The 21270-nt window shown below is 46.4% G+C and overlaps 1 protein-coding gene across 1 annotated transcript in view; it reads right to left on the bottom strand.

Annotated features, from left to right (window-relative positions):
- Positions 1-19160: 19160 nt before the first annotated feature.
- Positions 19161-21270, bottom strand: part of LOC144479217 (synaptotagmin-6-like) — a gene marked incomplete at its 5' end in the record, with an annotated part of 144125 nt that continues 142015 nt past the window's right edge. Inside the window, 2 exons of the mRNA XM_078197879.1 lie at positions 19161-19232; positions 21034-21108. Of these exons, the coding sequence (XP_078054005.1) occupies positions 19161-19232; positions 21034-21108 (147 nt within the window). The remainder of the gene's footprint in view (positions 19233-21033; positions 21109-21270) is intronic.

Raw genomic sequence — 21270 nt, 5'->3', positions numbered from 1 at the left:
TCATAGAAAATGGATAAATTAGTGATGCCAATTTTAATCTTCTAAATGCAGGCAGGGAGAGTGGGGAGACGGTATGCGAATGAATTGATAGATTTGGTGCTGGATTTAACCACCTTCAAATGGAAAGCTTGACATAATATCTTTGCAGAGTGTTGTGAATTTTACGGGATCAGAATTGATTCAATTCTGAGTCTGAACCTGGGCACTGGCAGAAAGGGGCATCAAACAATTTTCTGTACCGTACAAGTGTCAAAACTAACATGATAAGCAGACTTGGCGAATTTTTAAAGGTAAGGCACAAATGAAATGACGTGATATTGAATTTTCTGGCTTTAGCAAGCATTAGCTTAAAAATGACGAAATAATCCAAATCCCTTGCAACTTTCAGTTTTTGTACTCCACCATCTATAGTTAAGATGGGTTAGACTGTCTGAGACATGGAAAAATAACCTCTAACGTTACTTCGGTTCTGTGATCTGCTGTCTGACAGAGAGATCTGAGTGATGGCACAGACATTTCTCCCATTCTTATCAGAATAAAGCCGCAGCTTAGGTGCAACTCTGAGACCAAACATCTCATCATAGGCAAGGCGTGCCACACTTGGTTTAAAAGATAAGTTGAGTGAACAATATAGTGTGCAAATTACTAACACAGAATTATTTTCAAGTTTAGCTTAGTTATGTGCTTTTCCGTCTGTGTCCAGAATCTAACGCTGGAATTCTACCAACCCAACAATTCGGGAATCGGAGCGGGCAAGGGGCAGGCAATAGAAATGCCCTTTGACCTCGGAAAGGAATTTCGTCTCACTCGAGCAAGGCTGTAAAATCCCATTCTAAAAGTTCAACTCCGTACCATTTCCACAATAACCTTCTCTATGGATTCTTGCTGCTCATTCCTGCTGGGATTTGCTTCTGAATCTGCAGCAATTTCTCTTTTTAAAATTTCTCTGAGTTTGAATGCCGACTCCTCAATTCAATTCTGTAAAAGCTGCATGTAGAAAACACTCTTTACGGCAACTTTATAAATAGATGCCCCAGAACACAAAAGCAAGAGAGCAATGCTAAACATTCATAAGTTTAAAGTTTATTTATTAGTGCCACAAGCGGGCTTACATTGACACTGCAATTAAGTTAATTTGAAAATCCCCTAGTCGCCACACTCTGGCACCTGTTCGGGTACACTGAGGGAGAATTTAACATGGCCAATGCACCTAACCAGCACATCTTTCGGACTGTGGGAGGAAACCGGAGCACCCGGAGGACACGGGGAGAATGTGCAGACTCTGCATAGATACCCCAGCCAGGAATTGAACCTGGGTCCCTGGCACTATGAGGCAGCAGTGCTAACCACTGTGCCAGCGTGCCACCTGTCAGGAGCGGGTGGGCCTATCGGAGGTTTAACACCAGTTAAACCTCCGATAGTTATTGTGCCCAATTCTGGGCATCATGCTTTTGGAGGGGTGGCAAGGCCTCGAGATGAGGTTCACTCAAATAGGATGAGGGGCGACAGAGTTCAGTTTGGCGGAGAGATAAAACAGGTTCAGGCTTCTCTGCTTAGAGTAGAGAAGTTTATGGGGAAATTTAATAGAAGTGTTCAAAATTCTGAAAGGTTTTGATAAGGAGCTAAGGAGAAGCTAAGTTGAATGGCAGAGAGGCGATAATCAGTGAACACATGTAAAGAGCTCGAAGGGCATCACAGCGCCAGTGACCCGGATTCAATTCAGGTCACTGAAAAACAATGTGGTGTTTGCACGTTTTCCCTGTGTCTGCGTGGGTTTCCTCCGGGTGCTCCAGTTTCCTTCCACAGTCCAAAGGTGTGAGGGTTAGGTTGATTGAACATGCTAAATTGTCCCTTAGTCAGGTGGATTAGCAGGGCAAATACGTGGGGTTATGGGGCCAGTGCCTGGGGGGGATTGTTGGCGGTGCAGACTCAATGGGTCACATGGTCCGCTTCTGCACCAGAGGTTCTCGGATTCTATGATTTTTTTTAATGCAGGTGATTGGCATCCGAAATGGTCACCTGAAATTCTAGTCGAAATGAATTTGTTATTGACTTTCCAAAGTGAATTGGATGTCTGCTTGAAAAAAGAAACATCTGTCAGGCTATGGGGAAAGGGTAAGGCTGCGGAGCTAATTGGAAAAACCCTTTCAAAGAGTTGGTACAGACACTGGCCGGAATTTTACTGGCACGTCTGCCCCGATTCCGGGGGCGGCCGAGGCTCAGGGAACAGCACTCTCCGTTGGCCTCGGGAGGGATCGTCTGAACCTCGGGCGGACGTGCCGGTAAAATTCCGCCCATAGTGAGCCAAATGGCCACCTTCTGTGCTCGAGGATTCTATCATATGCCATTAAGGCATTGCCCTATCTCAGGGTGACACATTCTATAAGTTTATGGACAGGAGTAATGAGCTAAGCATCAAGTCTCGTTGACCTCTGCCATCTGACCCCATTCCATGACCTCCCACTTGGTAGCCAATGAAAAAGCAGCTTGAGCTACCAGGCTAGTCAGCATCAATGCAATTTCTATCCATAAAGTGGAAAAAGGACTAAAATTTGGTCTGTCCCATTTTTCAGGCACAGAGATTGTGATTCACAACCTGCCTGAATTTTTAAAATTCATTTTTACAGGATGTGAGCATTGCTGGCTGGGAAAGCCTTTACTGCCCATCCAGAGTTGTCCTCCATTTCAGAGGGCATTCTAAGAGTCAACCACATTGCTGTGAGTCTGCAGTCACATGTAGGTCAGACCAGGTAAGGACGGCAGATTTCCTTCCCTAAAGGACATCAGTGAACCATTGTACAACAATCGACAATGGTTTCATGATCATCTTTTAATTAAACTTTAAATTCCAGATTCTAAATTTCACCATCTGCCGTGGTGGGATTTGAACCCGGGTCCCCAGAGCATTACCCAGGATCTCTGGATTGCTAGTCCAATGATAATGCCACTACGCCACTGCCTCCCTTTAAATTGAGAAAAGAGAAAATGCTGCAGATTGAGAAGCAAATCTCAGTGGTATTCCTGTGGAAGTAGGCAGCACATAAATTGAGTGTTTCCACCTCATTTACCTAAAGGTGGTATCGGACCAAGTGGGTCCCGCACAACTGGCTGCATCTGTGTGGTCACACTCCTTTTCTATCAGGAAGTCTAGTAATCTTGTGCTGAAAGCAAGCAGAGCAGCCAGCTTTTGTTCTTAAAGCCAGTCTGTCCCTAGAAAAAGCGAATAGGTGGCAAAATTCTTGTGTCTGCACCTGAGAACCTGGCATTGGTGCCACAAGGCATTTATTATCTGTACACAAGTTGTCAAGATTTGAGAATGTAATCTTCACATGCCATCTCTTAACCACTGCACTGCCAAACTCTCATACTTCCCAATGCCATGGCACACCATCATTATCCATCAGCAGGCCCTAACACTGAGGGCTGAGGCCAGACATTCAGATACTCATTCTCACATAGCTTCCAATGCTGCCAGATCCACACTCACCCCTGCCTGCCTCCACATACATCTAGCTATTTGGTTTTGGCACACACACCCATGTGTCACACAGTCAATGACATTCGTCCCTCTCTCTTGCAGGGATAAGGTGACACAATGTCATTGTGTTGGGGGATTAGTATGCCTGCATCTCCTGAGCTTTAAAGAAATGTTTACCAGCATCGTGCAGCCAGCTGCCTCAGAGCTTGGGGAATCTGACATCGCTAAGACATTCATGATGGCACTTCCCACCCTCATCAAATCCCGCTCACTGTCACCCAGGAATCTGGCGTGACAAACCAGCTACAGATTGTCTTATCATGGACTTCTTGCTTTCCACCCATAGCCCCACTCCAAACCAGTGCCCCCCCGCCCCCCCCGCCCCACACACCCACCCCTGCCCCCACCACCCGTCGCCCCAATCTTCCCCTTCCTGGCTTTCTACTTTCAAACATTCAAGAATTGCTGCTGACTCAGTGACAACAGTTCCAGGAGGAGAGAGAGCAACTGAGGAAGATCTGACATTCACATTCACCAGCTCAGACACTGGCACCGCACATTCCTTCAGAAACGAATGTAGAGTTGGCATTGCCAGGCCTGTGTGGCAAGGAGCCAGACCAAGGCAGGGCTAAAGGGTGGTTTGTTTAGCTGCTCACCAGAAGGTGAGATCAGAAATGAGTTCTGCTGCAGAGGATTTGATGAGAATAGCGATGGACCGGCATACATCAGAGCGTTAATGGGCTTGCGCATCAAGATGCTGCGCGCGTTAATTGGCCTGGAGGATCCTCGCAGCAACTTGGCAAAGGACATCTGGCTGTGATACTGCAAATCCAGAGACATTGCAACTGCAGCCCCCAAACCTGTTGCAACCTCCTTGTGACCAGGTCACTTGATCCTCTGTCCTCCTTGTTGGGATGCAGAAACAGAAACACATCTTTCCAAATCCAGGAACTCACCACAACACCTCCAGAAACACTCCACAGGGCTAGTAAGTAGTCTCACAACACCAGGTTAAAGTCCAACAGGTTTATTTGGTAGCACGAGCTTTCGGAGCGCTGTTCCTTCATCAGGTGAGTGCCAGGGGGCATAGATTTAATAGATACTCACCTGATGAAGGAGCGGTGCTCCAAAAGCTCATGTGACCAAATAGGCACTCACCTGATGAAGGAGCCGCGCTCCAAAAGCTCGTGCTACCAAATAAACCTATTGGAATTTAACCTGGTGTTGTGAGACTACTTACTGTGCCTATTCCAGTCCAACGCCGGGAACTCCGCATCATGACTCCACAGGACTGACTGACACTTACAGGTGAGTGACTGGCATTTGAATAACATTGGTGGTGGGCCCCTCATTGGTGTGTGATGTACAAATTTGTTAGATTGACTCTGAGATCCGAATGAGCACAATGGATTCCCATTCACCAGCAGGGCTGTATGACATGAGAGGAACCTTGGTTTAGCTGTGGCCGGTATTTCATAGAATCATAGACTCCCTACAATGCAGAAGGAGGCCATTTGGCCCATCGAATCTATACCGATCACAATCCTACCCAGGCCCTGTTCCCGTAACCCTATATATTTACCCTGCTAATCCCCCTGACACGAGGGGCAATTTAGCATGGCCAAGCAACCTAACCTGCACAACTTTTGGAGTGTGGGAAGGAACCGGAGCACCCGGAGGAAACCCACGCAGACACAAGGAGAATGTGCAAACTCCACACAGACAGTGACCCAAAGCCAGAATTGAACCCGGTCTCTGGTGCTGTGAGGCAGCAGTGTGAACCATTGTGCCACTGTGCCACCCAAAGGGGATACCTGTGTAAATGCCACGTATAAGATGGCGCATGACAAGGGCTGCACCCAGAAGAGGCTTGCGGGCTTCCAGGCCTGCAGTCAGCTTCTGTTTCACTGGCCAGGGGTTTCTGCTCTTGCTGGTGTCGGACAGTTTGGTGGAAAGTCCAAAGTTGTGTTTCATGTCAATGTGAAAGTGTGATGTGATTGTCCCTTCCCCATGCCAGTGGTGGGCCACACTCCCAGCCATTCAACTTCGGAACCTCATTAGAATACACTTGCATCTCACTATTGGGCCCATACTCCGGAATCATACCACAGTGTTCGCTGAGCCGCTATGCATCTTCAGTGGGGCGGGGGGGGGGGGGGTGGCGGAGGGGAGAAGGGTTCAGGGCTTGACTCGAGGGGAGACAAGACTTGAACCAGGGGTTACGGGGTGTGCTGCCAGCCTCTTCTGGTGCGGCCCTTGTCATGCACCATCTTGTGCGTGGCATTTACACAGGGCGGCACGGTGGCACAGTGGTTAGCCCTGCTGCCTCACCACACCAGGGACTGGGTTGACTTGCAGGTAACGAGGTTTGACTCAGGGGAGACCGGGTGTTGACACAGGAGAGACAGGGTGTGTTTAGCAGAGGTGGGGCTTGACCTGAGGGTACAGGAGTCACGTCTAGAAGATGAGGCTTGCGTCGGGGGGAGGTTGGTGTGAACTGGGATATGGAGTGACTCAGGGGTGATGCCGGGTGCAGCAGGGAGGTGGCCCAGTGGCATTGGGTCACTCAAAGGTGATGGTGCATCAGGAGAGATGGGGGCAAGTCAGGGTGGCGAGTCTGGGGAGGCGGGGAGTTCACGTAAAATCATAGAATTTTACATCACAGAAAGAGGCCCTTCGGCCCAGCTGTCTGTGCCGGCCATCAAACACCTCTCTACTCTAATCCCATTTTCTAGTACTTGGTCCAAAGCCTTCTGTGCTATGGTATTTCAAGTGGTCATCTAAATGCTTCTTAAATGTAGTGCGGGTTCCTGCCTGTACCGGCTTTTCAGGCAGTGAGTTCCAGATTCCCACCACCCACAAGGTGAAAATGTTTTTCCTTAAATTGCCTCAAAATCTCCTGCTCCTTACCTTCAATCAATGCCCCCTGGTTATTGACCCTTCATGGGAAAAGTTTATTCCTATCTGCCCTATCTATGTCTTTAATAAATCTACCTCCACTGCCACTGTCGATAAGGTTACTCTAGCGCTCAATATTTGCAGCAGTGGCTCCTTCCACGGCTCCACGGGTAACCTCTGAGCGATTCTGCAAGCCTCCACACACAAGTACATTCAGGAGGATGTGGATGCGATCTTCATGAGGGCGCATGACTTCATTCATTTTGACCAGGATCAGGCAAGCCAAGAAGCAAGAGCAATGGGATTTGTGCAAATCTCTCCTGATCATACCGCATCCTTTGTGAGCTGAACCCTTGAGGAACAGTGTCACCAGAGGCAGAAGCAGATGAGGGGGGGTTGGGAGGTGGGGGTGGCATTGCCACATAGGTGCAGAGGGCATACCGGGAGAATGACGGAACTGTGTGATGCCAGTCCAGTACATTCTAGCAGACATTATAATTCCCATCAAGATGCAGGCATGACTGATGTGCTCAGTCATTGTGAAGGAACACCTTCAATGAGCTGGGAAGGTTGAACAAAGCACAGAGTGGAAGCCCTGGACTGAGAACCCTGCCTTTATCTTGTGCAGGAATCAATCTTTTACTTCAGACTGACAGGAAGACAGCTCATCATAACAAGGAGCTGGAGAAAGGGTGCAATTAGTGAGAATTTATTTACAGAGGTGGATGTTATGTACAAGTGCTTAACACTTATGCCCACACTGTGCAACCATAACCTTTCTTACCCTGCTGCTACATCTTGGTGCATCCCTACCACCCACAGCGATGGTGGAGGCAGCCTATTGACTGCTGTGCCCCTGTTGTCTGTGATGACCTTGGTGGCTGTCTTCTGAAGAGCTGAGACCTGGAGAGCCTTGGCCTGCTGTGTGGCAGGGCCACTCTCCTAGGCCTGTGGAGCTGGAGATGAAGCAGTCACAGGAAGAGGGGATTCGGATGGGTGGGACACTCCCAGGGTCACCTGGGCGGATGGTCTCGAGGTGTGCACCACCTGATCCTCCTCCCTATAGATGCCTGAAGTCCCTGGCTGCCTCCTTGAGAGGAAGAAGCACCTGGAGTGAGCTTGAGAAACCCCGCCCCCTCTGGCATCGATACAGATGGATGCCAGCAAGTGCCTGCACCATGGAGTGCAGCTCGTGCAGCAGGGCAGGACAAAGATCTTGGACCAAGGTCTCTACTGCATCCGCTACGCTCGCAGTGTTGACCTCGGTACTTTGGAGTGATGGCACAATCACCTCAGACATAAGGCGGACGGACTCCTCCTCCATGCAGCCTTTCCATCTGAAGGGTGCAGCCACCACTGATGTTCCTGACCTTGCCTTTGGAGTTCCAGCAACCCGGCATGACCGAGTCCAGAGGCTCGCCTTCTGACTGAGACTCAGCAGGTTCCTGGCCTCCAGCAAACCTCTGAGTCCCTGCCTCTGCCTGCTGTTGATCAGACAGTGTGATATACCCACCAGATTGGGACCCTGAGGCAACCCGAGAACTAGGTCCCGCCGAGGTGTGTGTCTCTGTGCGGGTAGAGGATGTGGGTGAACACAGTGACGAGTCTACCACTCCTGGTGCGCTTGGAGTTAAGTGGGCTGGTGGAGCCCTCCAGGTGCTTCCCAGATGTGTGCCTGCGAAGGAAAGAAGTCATCATGCATGGCTGGGGCCTTTAGAAACATCACTCACAGCATTGTTGTCTGATGGATCGTGCAGTGCACATTGAGTTTGTTGCCACCGACATCACCATCAGCACAGGAGCAGTCGAAGTCCGCCCCAGCCAGCTGGGTGGCTCATGCCTCAAGGTACGTGAGGACCTTGAGTTCTGACATCCCTCTGCCAGTTTAGGGTCTCTTAACTTGTCCTGGGAAAACAGGGACAGTGTAAGCAGGATGTGTACCAGGGCGGATGGTAAGGATGCCTGGCATGTGTGGATACAGATGTTTCAGGCAGGATAGAGGGGGATGTAAAAGGGGTGGGGGAGTTGCACTACTGGTTAAGGAGAACATCACAGTTGTGCTGCGGGAGGACACCTCGGAGGGCTCATACAGCAAGGCAATATGGGTAGAGCTCAGGAATAGGAAGGGTGTAGTCACAATGTTGGGGGTTTACCATCGGCCGCCCAACAGCCAATGGGAGATAGAGGAACAGATATGTAGGCAGATTTTGGCAAGATGTAAAAGTAACAGGGTTGTTGTAGTGGGAGATTTTAACTTCCCCTATGTTGACTGGGACTCACTTAGTGCGAGGGGTGTGGATGGTGCAGAGTTTGTAAGGAGCATCCAGGAGGGCTTCTTGAAGCAGTATGTAGGTAGTCCAACTAGGGAAAGGGCCGTACGGGACCGGGTATTGGGGAATGAGCCCTGCCAGGTGGTTGACATTTCAGTAGGGGAGCAGTTTGGGAACAGTGAGCACAACTCAGTAAGCTTTAAGGTACTGATGGATAAAGATAAGTGCAGTCCTCAAGATGAGGTGCTAAACTGGGGAAAGGCTAATTACAACAATATTAGGCAGGAACTGGAGAATGTAGATTAGAGGCAGATGTTTGAAGGCAAATCCACATCTGGCACGTGGGAGGCTTTCAACTGTAAGTTGATAGGGATTCAGGACCGGCATATTCCTGTAAAGATGAAGGATAAGTATGGCAAGTTTTGGGAACCTTGGATAACGAGAGATATTGTGAGCCTAGTCAATGAGAAAAAGGAAGCATTTGTCAAAGCTAGGAGGCTGGGAACACATGAAGCAAGTGTGGAATACAAGGAAAGTAGAAAGAAACTTAAGCAAGTAGTAAGGAGGGCTAAAAGGAGTCACGAAAAAGCATTGGCCAGCAGGATTAAGGAAAATCCCAAGGCTTTTTATACATATATAAAGAGCAAGAAGGTAGCCAGGGAGAGGATTGGCCCACTGAAGGACAGGGGAGGGAATCTATGCGTGGAGTCAGAGGAAATGGGCGAGGTATTAAATGAGTACTTTGCGTCAGTATTCACCAAAGGGAAGGACTTGGTGAATGATGAGTCTGGGAAAGGATGTGGAGATAGTTTGAGTCATTTTGAGATCAAAAAGGAGGAGGTATTGGGGTTCTTGAGAAACATTAAGGTAGACAAGTCCCCAGGGCCTGATGGGATATACCCCAGAATACCGAGAGCGGCAAGGGAGAAAATTGCTGGGGCCTTGAGAGAAATCTTTGTATCCTCACTGGCTACAGGGAAGGTCATGATGTGGAGATGCCGGCGTTGGACTGGGGTAAACACAGTAAGAAGTTTAACAACACCAGGTTAAAGTCCAACAGGTTTATTTGGTAGCAAAAGCCACACAAGCTTTCGGAGCTGCAAGCCCCTTCTTCAGGTGAGTGGGAATTCCCACATTTGCTGTTTATATATAAATGATTTGGAGGAAAATATAACTGTAGGTTTGATTAGTAAGTTTGCGGACGACACAAAGGTTGGTGGATTTGCGGATAGCGATGAGGCCCATCAAAGGATATAGCAGATATAGATCAGTTGGAGACTTGGGCGGAGAAATGGCAGATAGAGTTTTATCCAGACAAATGTGAGGTAAAGCATTTTGGAAGGTCTGATACAGATGGGAAATATACAGTAAATGGCAGAACCCTCAAGGATATTGATAGGCAGAGGGATCTGGGTGTTCAGGTACACAGGTCACTGAAAGGGGCAATGCAGGTGGAGAAGGTAGTCAAGAAGGCATACGGCATGCTTGCCTTCATCGGCCAGGGCATTAAGTTTAAAAATTGGCACGTCATGTTGCAGCTTTATAGAACCTTAGTTAGGCTGCACTAGGAATATAGAGTTCAATTCTGGTCACCACACTACCAGGAGGATATGGAGGCTTTGGAGAGGGTACAGAAAAGAGTTACCAGGATGTTGCCCTGGTATGGAGGGCATTAGCTATGAGGAGAGGTTGAAGAAACTTGGTTTGTTCTCACTTTCATTTTCTTCGTCCCTTGTTCTTTGTTCTTTGCGTAGGTGGTGAACTGTGCCAGATCTTGGTGTCCATTAGAGATGGACAACAAGACCTGGTGTCCATCTCTAATTGTTCTTCAGGAAGTGGTGGTGAACTGCCTTCTCAAACTGCTGCAGTGTATCTGGTCTGTAGGTATACTGTCACCTGAGGCTGGAATTGAACCTGGGTCCCTGGCGCTGTGAGGAAGCAGTGCTACCCACTGTGCCACCATGCTGCCCTAACTCACCACCTGCCTTCCCAAAGTCTGACAATCAATTATAAGGCTCAAATCAGGACTGTGATGAAATACTCTGCAGTTGCCTGGATGAGTGCAGCTACAACAACACTCAGGAACTTTGTACTGATAGGAAGGGAGCATTAGAATTGGGATCCAGTGACAGTGAAGGAATGGCAATATCGTTCCAAGTCAGGATGACATGGAGGGGAACGAGCAGGTTGTGGTGCTCCCATATATCTGCTGCCCTCGTCCTCCTAGGTGGTACCGGTCCTGGGTTTGGTGAATGCTGTCAAAGGAGCCGTGGTGAGTTGTCTTGGAGATGCCACTGTACATCAGAGGTGGAAGTGGTGAATTTTTTAAGGAGATGGATGGGACGCCAATCAAGTGGGCTGCTTTGTCCTGGATGGTGTTAAGCTTCTTGAGTGTCGTTGGAGCTGCAGTCATTCAGGCAAGTGGGGAGTATGCCATCATATCCCTGACTTGAGCCTTCTAATTGGTTGTCAGACTTTGGGAAGACAGGTGAATTAGGGTGGCACGGTGGCACAATGGTTAGCAATGCTGCCTCACAGCGCCAGGGACTCGGGTTCAATTCCCGGCTTGGGTCACTGTCTGTGTGACGTTTGCACGTTCTCCCCGTGTCTGCGTGGGTTTCCTCTGGGTGCTCCGGTTTCCTTTCATACTCCAAAGATGTACAGGTTAGTTTGATTGGCCATGCTAAATTGTCCCTTAGTATCAGGGGGATGAGTTGGGTAAGTACACGGGGTTACAGGGATAGGGCCTATGTGGGATTGTTGTCGATGCAGGCTCGATAGGTTGAATGGCTTCCCTCTGCGCTGTAAGGATTCTATGATCCTATGTTACTCTCCATTGAATTCCCAGCCCCTGACCTGCTCTGGTAGCCACAGCATTTATATAGCTAGTCCCATGCATTTTCTGGTCAATGGTAACGCCCTAAGATGTTGATAGTCGGGGATTCCATGATGGTGATGCCATTGAATATCAAAGGGCAATGGTTAGAAACATAGAAGATAGGAGCAGGAGGAGGCCATTCGGCCCTTTGAGCCTGCTCCACCATTCATCACGATCATGGCTGATCGTCCAACTCAATAGCCTAATCCTGCTTTCTCCCCATAATCTTTGATCCCATTCGCTCCAAATGCTACATCCAGTCGTCTCTTGAATACATTCAATGTTTTGGCATCAACTACTTCCTGTGGTAATGAATTCCACAGGCTCACCACTCTTTGGATGAAGAAATGTCTCCTCATCTCTGTCCTAAATGTTCCATCCCGAATCCTCAGACTGTGACCCCTGGTTCTAGACTCCCCCACCATTGGGAACATCCTCCCTGCATCTACCCTGTCTAGAATTTTATAAGTCTCTCTGAGGTTCCCCCCTCATTCGTCTGAACTCCAGCGAAAACAATCCTAACCTAGTCAATCTCTCCTCATACATCAGCCCCGCCATCCCCGGAATCAGCCTGGTAAACCTCCGCTGCACTTCCTCATGAGCAAGAACATCCTTCCTCAGAAAAGGAGACCAAAACTGCTCACAATACTCTAGGTGTGGCCTCACCAAGGCCCTGTATAATTGCAACAATGTAGAAGGCAACACAGAGTCGCTGAGCAGAAACTGATAGCCAAGTTCCGCATACATGAGGATGGCCTCAACCGGGATCTTGGGTTCATGTCACACTATCTGTAACCTCCACGACTTGCCTGGGCTTGCAAAATCTCACTAACTGTCCTGGCTGGAGACAATACACATCTCTTTAACCTGTGCTTAACCCTCTCTCCACTCACATTGTCTGTACCTTTAAGACTTGATTACCTGTAAAGACTCGCATTCCAACCATTATTTTGTAAATTGAGTTTGTGTCTTTATATGCCCTGTTTGTGAACAGAACTCCCATTTACCTGATGAAGGAGCAGCGCTCCAAAAGCTTGTGGCTTTTGCTACCAAATAAACCTGTTGGACTTTAACCTGGTGTTGTGAGACTTCTTATTGTACTTGCAACAACACAACCCTGCTCCTGTCCTCAAAACCTCTCGCAATGAAGGCCAACATACCATTTGCCTTCTTTACCACCTGCTGCACCTGCATGCTTACCTTCAGTGACTGGTGCAGGTCCCGTTGCACACTCCCCTCTCTCAATTTACAGCCATTCAGGTAGTAATCTGCCTTCTTGTTTTTGCTTCCAAGGTGAATAACCTCACACTTATCCAAATTATACTGCATCTGCCATTGCTTTGCCCACTCACCCAATCTATCGAGATCATGCTGAAGGATCTCTGCATCCTCATCACAGTTCACCCTCCCACCCAACTTGGTATCATCTGCAAGCTTTGAGGTGTTACATTTTGTTCCCTCATCCAAATCATAAATATATATTGTGAATAGCTGGGGTCCCAGCACTGATCCCTGTGGCACCCCACTAGTTACTGCCTGCCAATTTGAAAAGGACCCATTAATTCCTACTCTTTGTTTCCTCTCTGCCAACCAGTTTTCTATCCATCTCAATACACTTCCCCCAATCCCATGCGCTTTATATGCGGGACTTCGTCAAATGCTTTCTGAAAGTCCAAACATACCATGCCAACTGACTCCCTCTTGTCAACTCTACTAGTTACATCGTCAAAGAATTCCAATAGATTTATCCAGCATGATTCACCCTTCATAAATCCATGCTGATTCTGTCTGATTCTGCCACTGCTCTCTAAATGCTCCGCTATAAAGTCCTTGATAATGGGTTCGAGAATTTTCCCCACTACCAATGTTAGGCTTGCTGGTCTACAAATCCCTGTTTTCTCTCTACCTCCCTTTTTGAATATTGGAGTGACATTAGCTACCCTAGGTTCTCTCTTGTTGGAGACAGTCATTGCCTGGCACTTGTGTGGCGCGAATGTTACTTGCCACTTATCAGCCCATGCCTGACTATTGTCCAGGTCTTGTTACGTATGGACTTGGACTGCTTCAGTATCTGAGAAATCGCGCATGGTGCTGAACATTGTACAATCGTCAGCGAACCTCCCGTCTCTGACCTTATGTTGGAGGGGAGATCATTGTGGAAGCAGCTGAAGATAGTTGGGACCTCGAACCTGAGGAACTCCTGTAGTGATAGGAACTTCACTCTCTGAAGGAAGTTTAAAGCCTCATTCATGTTCTGCTTACTTGCTTAATACCCTGAGGCAATCTCCTGGCTATACCCATTGATTTACAGTGATATAGAACTAGCAAGGTGATTCACTTGAAAAATGAATATGCTGCAGTCATTGAGCAGATGATTTTCGATGAAATCTTTGCTTCATCAGTGCACCAAAACACAAGGCATTAAGGAAGGGAAGTCCCCAAATCTCAATGGCAGAATATTTACGGTGAAAAGTTACCAATGTTAATCTTCACATTACTACAGATGGGGTGAATGGGACTAACTGGGTGATGTGAATCACTTAAAAATACTTCTCACATGTCTGGTAGTGCCACCTTATTTCTGCACAGTTTTAACTGCACCCTTGAATTTTAATGGAGCCAGCACTATAGGGAGATCACCTATATTACATGATATAATGTCACCTCCCTAAATCCATAAAACAAGGGTGATGATTTTAAAAACATTTCCGCATGTCCGTCTCTAGTTGTTTGTGTTCAGTCTATCTAAGCAGACACAATTTAATAAGTAACTGGGTGCTGACTGGATTTTTGCAATAAATATTAGGCTGCAACTTTGCATCATTATCTTCTAGGCATCAGGTGGAAATTTTGAGAATGATCCAGAAAGAAACATCTTATTAAGGACAAACAGAGTAATGTTAATGGACATCTGGAAACCTTACTGCCACACTGCTAATTCAACCAGTTGAGTTAGTCACTGAGGCAAATCTCATTATGGTATTTTGACCCGAACGAAAGTCTAAAGATGGCTTGATTATTGGAGTGTGACTGAGTCTTTAGACCTGTGCAAATTAAGCTCTGAGCTGGTTTTGCAGCATTGTATTACACAGTACAAAACAGGGCGTTGCAATGCATCCGAATGACATATTTAAACACTTCACCAATCAATAGCCTTGCCTCTATCTTGCTAATTCTAGGCACAAAAGACATGAGCTCATCCTGAGTCTCGTCACTGTCCGCAAATGTGATTGTCAGGTTTCCATTTAATAACGTTCAATGAGGTGTCTTAAGAGAGCTTTGAATTGTCGTGCTTTTGAAGACCTGAATCTACCAGGGGAGGCTGCAATGGTGAAAATTAAATACAAAGTGGTCAAGGATTAGTCAAATCCCAACCGACCAACACTTTTCAGAGCTCACTTGATCTCGCAATGTTTCACTTGTTTAAAAGCAATCTGTGTCAACTTGTTAGAATCCAGAAGGAAAGCTTTGAGTGGTAAAGGTAGCACAGCAGTTTACATACCGTTCAATCCCGCTCTTTCTCTTCCCTACTGCTCTCATTATCCTGAAACTCCAGGTTCAAAATTTTACCGACTCCCCTGCACCCCGTTAACCTTGGAGACAGCTTGTGTTAGTTGTTCAGACGTATGTTACCATAGCAACATCACATGCAGACCTCAAACTTGCTCAGTGTCAAAGAGAGCAATAGTCATGGAAACTCTTCTGCCACGGTTGATAAAGAGTGTATTTACAATTCACACATCTGAAGACATTAGCAAATGAATCTTGTGAAAAGTCATTCCTTATTTGTCATCGCATGTTTTCTTACAGATGGCAAAACAAAATGTTCTACCGCAGCGATATCTTTGAGAGCGTGACCATCAATGCTCCCTGAGTGGATTAGAAGTTCAGCTTATCGCTCAAGAGTGGGTCTTATTGTGGCCTCCAGCTCAGTTCTGTCATGAGCAGACTGACCAGTAAGTACAGCTGACGTCACCAATTGCTTTTTTAAACCATAAAGTTATGCCATTGCCCAAAAAAAAGATATCATGCTCAGTATGCTAACTATCGCAACGTGCCCAAAATTTGTGCAATACATTATCAAACTGTAAACAGCCGCTGGTAACAAATGAAGCTGATGTGGAAGCTTGAAAGTCGTATTAATATCATCTGTTGTGTCAGATAAATCTGGCGTCAGTCTACTTGGACTTCGCAAAGCAACCAACCAAGGTATTTATCTATTTTAAATATATTTCAAGAATGAATATTGCTCTCCTGAAAGAGAGGATGCTTGTAATAAAGAGATCACTTTTACTTCTTGGACTTCATTTCACCATTTAAGAACTCCAAGTTAGCTAGATAACATGATTAATGTAAGCCAAGGCTCTTTCTATATTGCCTCAATAGAATCCCTAATTGTAAGATGGCGTTCCCACTAAATGCACTCCACTGTGCTATGAGTGAGAAGATTTAGGGGGAATTTTCCCCACTTCCATGATGCTGGGTGCAACTTCATATGGGATCCGAGATGAGCTGGTAAGATGGATACTGAACTGGCTTGGGCATAGAAAGCAGAGAGCAGTAGTGGAAAAGTACTTTTCTAACTGGAGGTCTGTGACATGCGGTGTTCCACAAGGATCAGCGCTGGGGCCTCTGTTGTTGTAATATATATAAATGATTTGGAGGAAAATGTAGGTGGTCTGATTAGTAAATTTGCAGATGATACAACAAATTGGGGGAGTAGCGGATAGTGAGGAGGATTGTCAGAGGATACAGCAGGATATAAATTGGCTGGAGACCTGGGCTGAAAGGTGGCAGATGGAATTTAACCCGGACAATTGTGAGCTGATGCAATTTGGAAGGTCTACTGCAGAAGGAAAGTATACAGTAAATAGTAGAGCCCATAGAAATATTAGACTACAGAGGGATCTAGGCATGCATATCCACCGTTCCCTGAAGGTGGCAACTCAGGTGGATAAGGTGGTCAAGAAGGCGTATAGTATGCTGCCCTTCATCAGTCAGGGCGTTGAGTATAGGAATTGGAAAATCATGTTGCAGCTGTATAAGACGTTGGTTAGGCCGCATTTGGAGCATTGTGTACAATTCTGGTCGTCACTCTACCAGAAGGATGTTGATACATTGGAAAGGGTGCAGAAGAGGTTTACCAGGATGTTGCCTGGTTTGGATGATATGGAATTTGAAGAAAGATTGAACAAACTTGGATTGTTTTGATTGGAGTGTCAGAGAATGTGGGAGGGCCTGATAGAGGTTTACAAGATTATGGCAGGCTTGGATAGAGTGGATGGTCAGAGTCTTTTTCCCAGGGTCGAAGGATCAATTACTCGGGGGCATAAGTTGAAAGTGAGAGGGGGAAAGTTCAAAAAAGATGTAAGGGGCAGGTTTTTCACACAGAGGGTGGTGAATGCCTGGAACGTGCTGCCAGGGGAGGTGGTGGAAGCAGATTCTATAGCAATGTTCAAGTGGCATCTGAATAGACACATGAATAGTCAGGGAATAGAGAGATATGGACCATGTAGAGGCAAGAAACTACTAGATTAGGGAGGCATTTGTGTCGGCACAAACTTGGTGGGCCAAAAGGCCTGTTCCTGTGCTGTACAGTTCTTTGTTGGTTGTTCTTTACCTCCGGTGTGCACGGTTCTCACCTTCAGGCTGTAGCCTTCCAGTCATAACTTATAGGTTCTTTGTAGGCTCCCCTACCTGACACCGTTTGACATGAAGGGCAGTTTAACCCAAAGGTAACACTAAAATTTAAAAATAATTAGGTCCATATTAGCCTCCAATACACATCCCACCCGGGATAGAAACAATCTGTACCAACCATGCATTTTAGAAGAGGATTGCAGTCTAATTTAATAATTTGGGTGTGGCACAGTTGTTAGCACTGCTGCCTCACAGCACCAGTGACCTGGGTTCGATTCCCGGCTTGGGTCACTGTCTGTGTGGAGTTTGCACGTTCTCCCCATGTCTGCGTGGGTTTCCTCCGGGTGCTCCGGTTTCCACCCATAGTCTGAAAGGTTAGGTGCATTGGCCATGCTAATTCTCCCTCAGTGTACCTGAATAGTTGCTGGAGTGTGGTGACTAGGGGATTTTCACAGTAACTTCATTGCAGTGTTAATGTAAGCCTACTTGTGACTAATAAATAAAATTCATGTATTGGAGAGGCTGACTCAGGGATTTTAATCACATTCTTCTAGCTAGCAATAGTTTGGGTGAGATACTGGTTAAGATGGGACAAGCTAACACAATCAATTGCACTTTGAAATAGGGGAATAAGTATTAATGAGTTAATGGTGAATAGGCATCTTTTTTTAGGGGTGCATTACACCGGTATTACCTTCAGAAGGACCCTAAACATTTTTGCATCTTTCAGGTATAAATCATATTCATATTTTGTCAAATTTCAGATTTTCAAAAGAGGTAAGCATCTGATTTGTACCCATGCCATATAAGGGCAACTTTACAAAGCCTCTCCCAGTTTCACTTCACCATAATGTTTGTGTCTTTTTCTCAAACAAATCTGATAATATAAAAATGTTCTTAATCAAGAGGGAGCACTTGCTTGCCTGCTTGCTTGAGCTGGATTCAAACCACAGCGTTGGGGCAATAAAAATCTATACACTTTCTAGACCATTCACTTGGGATGGGGCTACACTTCAGCTTTAGGACAAGAGTCCTTATATCTCCAATGGTGGGCGGGTGTTATGGTTTCAAGACCTCTCCGTGACCAATGCAAACACTTCTCCGTTCTCACTGACCAAATCTCACCACGCAAAACAGAGTAGAGATTTTGAGTTTGATTAGGTGTTGAAGAGGAGATTGTAGGGGAGATTGAGGACCATACAAAACCCTGAAGAAACATACCTCAATCAACTGATTCAACAGATACTTGTTAATTCATTGGACCCAACTCTTCATTAATTTCAGTAGCCCGAAAGCATCCGGCAAGCCAAAACCAAGAATCCTTTTGCTTCCTTTGACATAGTATATGGCAACGCATCACCTTTAAAGCTTGCTTTAGCCAAATAAAAATTGAAAATTATTATTCTGTACAACAATAATGCTTTCTACACAATAAAAACATTGAAAATGTAGTTGCCTGACAAGTATTCTGATAGCCTGAGGTTGCTGAACTATTGCGAGTTTTAATCCATGATAAATCTATCGTTTGATCATTTATGGAACAGAGAAACTATATTGACTCCATGATAAATAAAACACGAGTAATGCAAGTTTGAACACAGACCAGAATCATTTTTTGAGGCACGTTACTCAAACCTATGCATTGGTTCAAACTGTGATACAGATGGATTTAAATTTCACACATCACCAACAACATTTGGTTCCACTTCTCTCCCTAGAGCAGAACACAGAGTTCTCTTGTGCCTTCCCCTTATTTACACCTATGGCTCCACAATAATAATCCTGTATCCTTGCGCAACATCTGAAAGTCACCCAATTTTTTGGATTTGCTTTCTATCCGAGCAACAAGCTTATGACAAGCCACCTCCAAGATACTTGCATCCATTTGGCAGAGTACAATGTGTGGTTTTTCCAGTAAGGAAAGAGGCTGAACTACTGACATTACATTATGTTCAGAACACGGAAGGACCCACAGAATCTCTCTCTGCGCTGGGATTCATGGTGTTGATGGAGGTTTCGGAGATGGACAGGACCCTTGGCTGTCAAAGCTGGCAGTACGGCCTTGCCACTGAAAAGAAAAGAGGTAAAAAAGAAACCTTTGTGTTACTCTCTAATTGAACAGGTTTGTATTCACATAAAGACTTTAACACAGAAGAGAATTTCATGGTGCTTCAAGGAACGCATATTGAAAATGGAGGCTAAGCCAATGGAGGGAGTAGGAAGAGTGAGGAACAGCATTCGCAAAGATTTCAAAGGAGGAGGGTAAGGTGGAAATGTTTAGAGAGGAAATAACAGAGAGTGAGCTCTAGCGAGGAAGAAGGGAGGGATAGGTATGGGGCCAAAATTATTGGCCTTCGGGAGGGCAGATGCAGGACTAGAAGAGACTCTTGAGGTGGTGGACCAGATGCCAAAGAAGACTTAAAGGCAAGGACAATAATTTTAATTCTGAAGTATTGGCGGGCCAAGAACCCCTTATCCCAATGAAGATGAGGTGAGGGGAAAGCAAGGATAGGCTGCAGGATAGGCAAGGGGCAGCAATGTCGAGATAAACCTCGAGGCTGTGCATATCCGGACTGGTTGCTGGCGAGAACAGCAGCGTAAATGAGCCTACATGATAATGGTACGTGCGAGAGTCGCAGCAGTAGGTGGGCTAAGGCAAGCAGTGTCAAGGAATCGGAAGCAGGGGGTCTTTGTGATGGAGAAGATATGGGGTCAGAAAGGCAGCTCAGAGTTGAACAGGATTCTGAGGTTGCAAACAATCTACCACGGCCGGGGACTGAGTCAATGCTGAAGGGTCACAATTTGTGGAGGGAGCTGAAGACTATTGCTTCAGTCTTCCCAGTGTTTTACTGAAGGACGTTTGCAGCTGATCCAAGGACAAACAGTTCAAGAACACACAAATTGTGTCAAAGACCACACAACACATTTTCATGACAGCAACGAACAAATATCGGCACATTTATCCAATTTATCATATATTTACATGACAAGAAACACTCTGGGACTAAGGAACCACAGACAAGCAGTCGATGAAACAATGTGCTATCCTTTAAACCTCTCACAGTGCCTGGCTGTGATAGAGGGTATTTGCTTCACACTGTTTCTGGGGCAAAGAAAAAAGCAACATGTAACTTCACCAGGTGGTACCCAAAAGTTCTGTTTCAGCCACCAAACAAAGGTGGCTGCCACTTAGCTACCTCTTGGAATCAACTGTTTCTTTAAACAAATTAAAGTAACAAATTTGCATTTAATAAGTTGAGGGGGGGTGCTTCCTTGCATAGTGCCACTGCAGGGGGTAAATTTCTTTGTAAAGGGGCAATGCCACTAAACTTAGGCTGGATTTTCCAATTCAGTCGGCTTCCTGACAGAGGTGCTTGGAGTAGGTCCTGCATCTGCTGAATTTTGCCAAGAGCCAGACTCATCAGGTTATAAGTGGGTTCCCAGCATTACATATTAGGAGATCTGGTGGACCAGGTAATCCAGCTGCGGCATTTCAATTGCTGCTGCAGCAGCTTACAGGAAAAAGGTTCAAAATTTCAAATCGGGGAGCAGGTATTTTGAATCGTGAAACAAAAACGATGGTCTCCCTAAATGGTTCAACAGTATCTAAGAATTCTCTGAGAAAATGTCCAAAGCAGAGGGAAGGAGACCAGTTAAAAAAGGGTCCTGGCACATTGGACGGAGGATGCCTAGGCAGTCAGCGCCACCTACACAAACTGCCGTGTGATAACTCAGTGCCAGAAGAAGTTCAATGACTCCGCTGGGGCAGCCAAGATACAAGAAGACAGTTCAACAAAGCACTGTCAGAAATCTACCTCTCATTACCCGCCCGCTTACTCTCACAATACTGAACACCACCCACAACTTACCAGCAACGTGCAGGAGGGAGCACTATACCCTTCACAACCGCTTCCTTCCCCCGCAAGTGTGCCTTCACCCACAGCCTAAGACAAAGGGGAAGCATTAAAAGCCTCAGGATATTTAGTTCCTCATTTCCTGCACCTGTCTTCAACCCACCCCCTGTCACCCAACCCCCAAAACATTCACCTTTCCATTGGAGAATACTCCCTGCCATCTGACTTGTTCCATGTGACAGAAGGGCTATT

This window comes from Mustelus asterias, chromosome 25, assembly GCF_964213995.1.
Source record: "Mustelus asterias chromosome 25, sMusAst1.hap1.1, whole genome shotgun sequence".
Taxonomy (NCBI): domain Eukaryota; kingdom Metazoa; phylum Chordata; class Chondrichthyes; order Carcharhiniformes; family Triakidae; genus Mustelus; species Mustelus asterias.
This window is presented reverse-complemented; position numbering and strand designations above follow the sequence as displayed.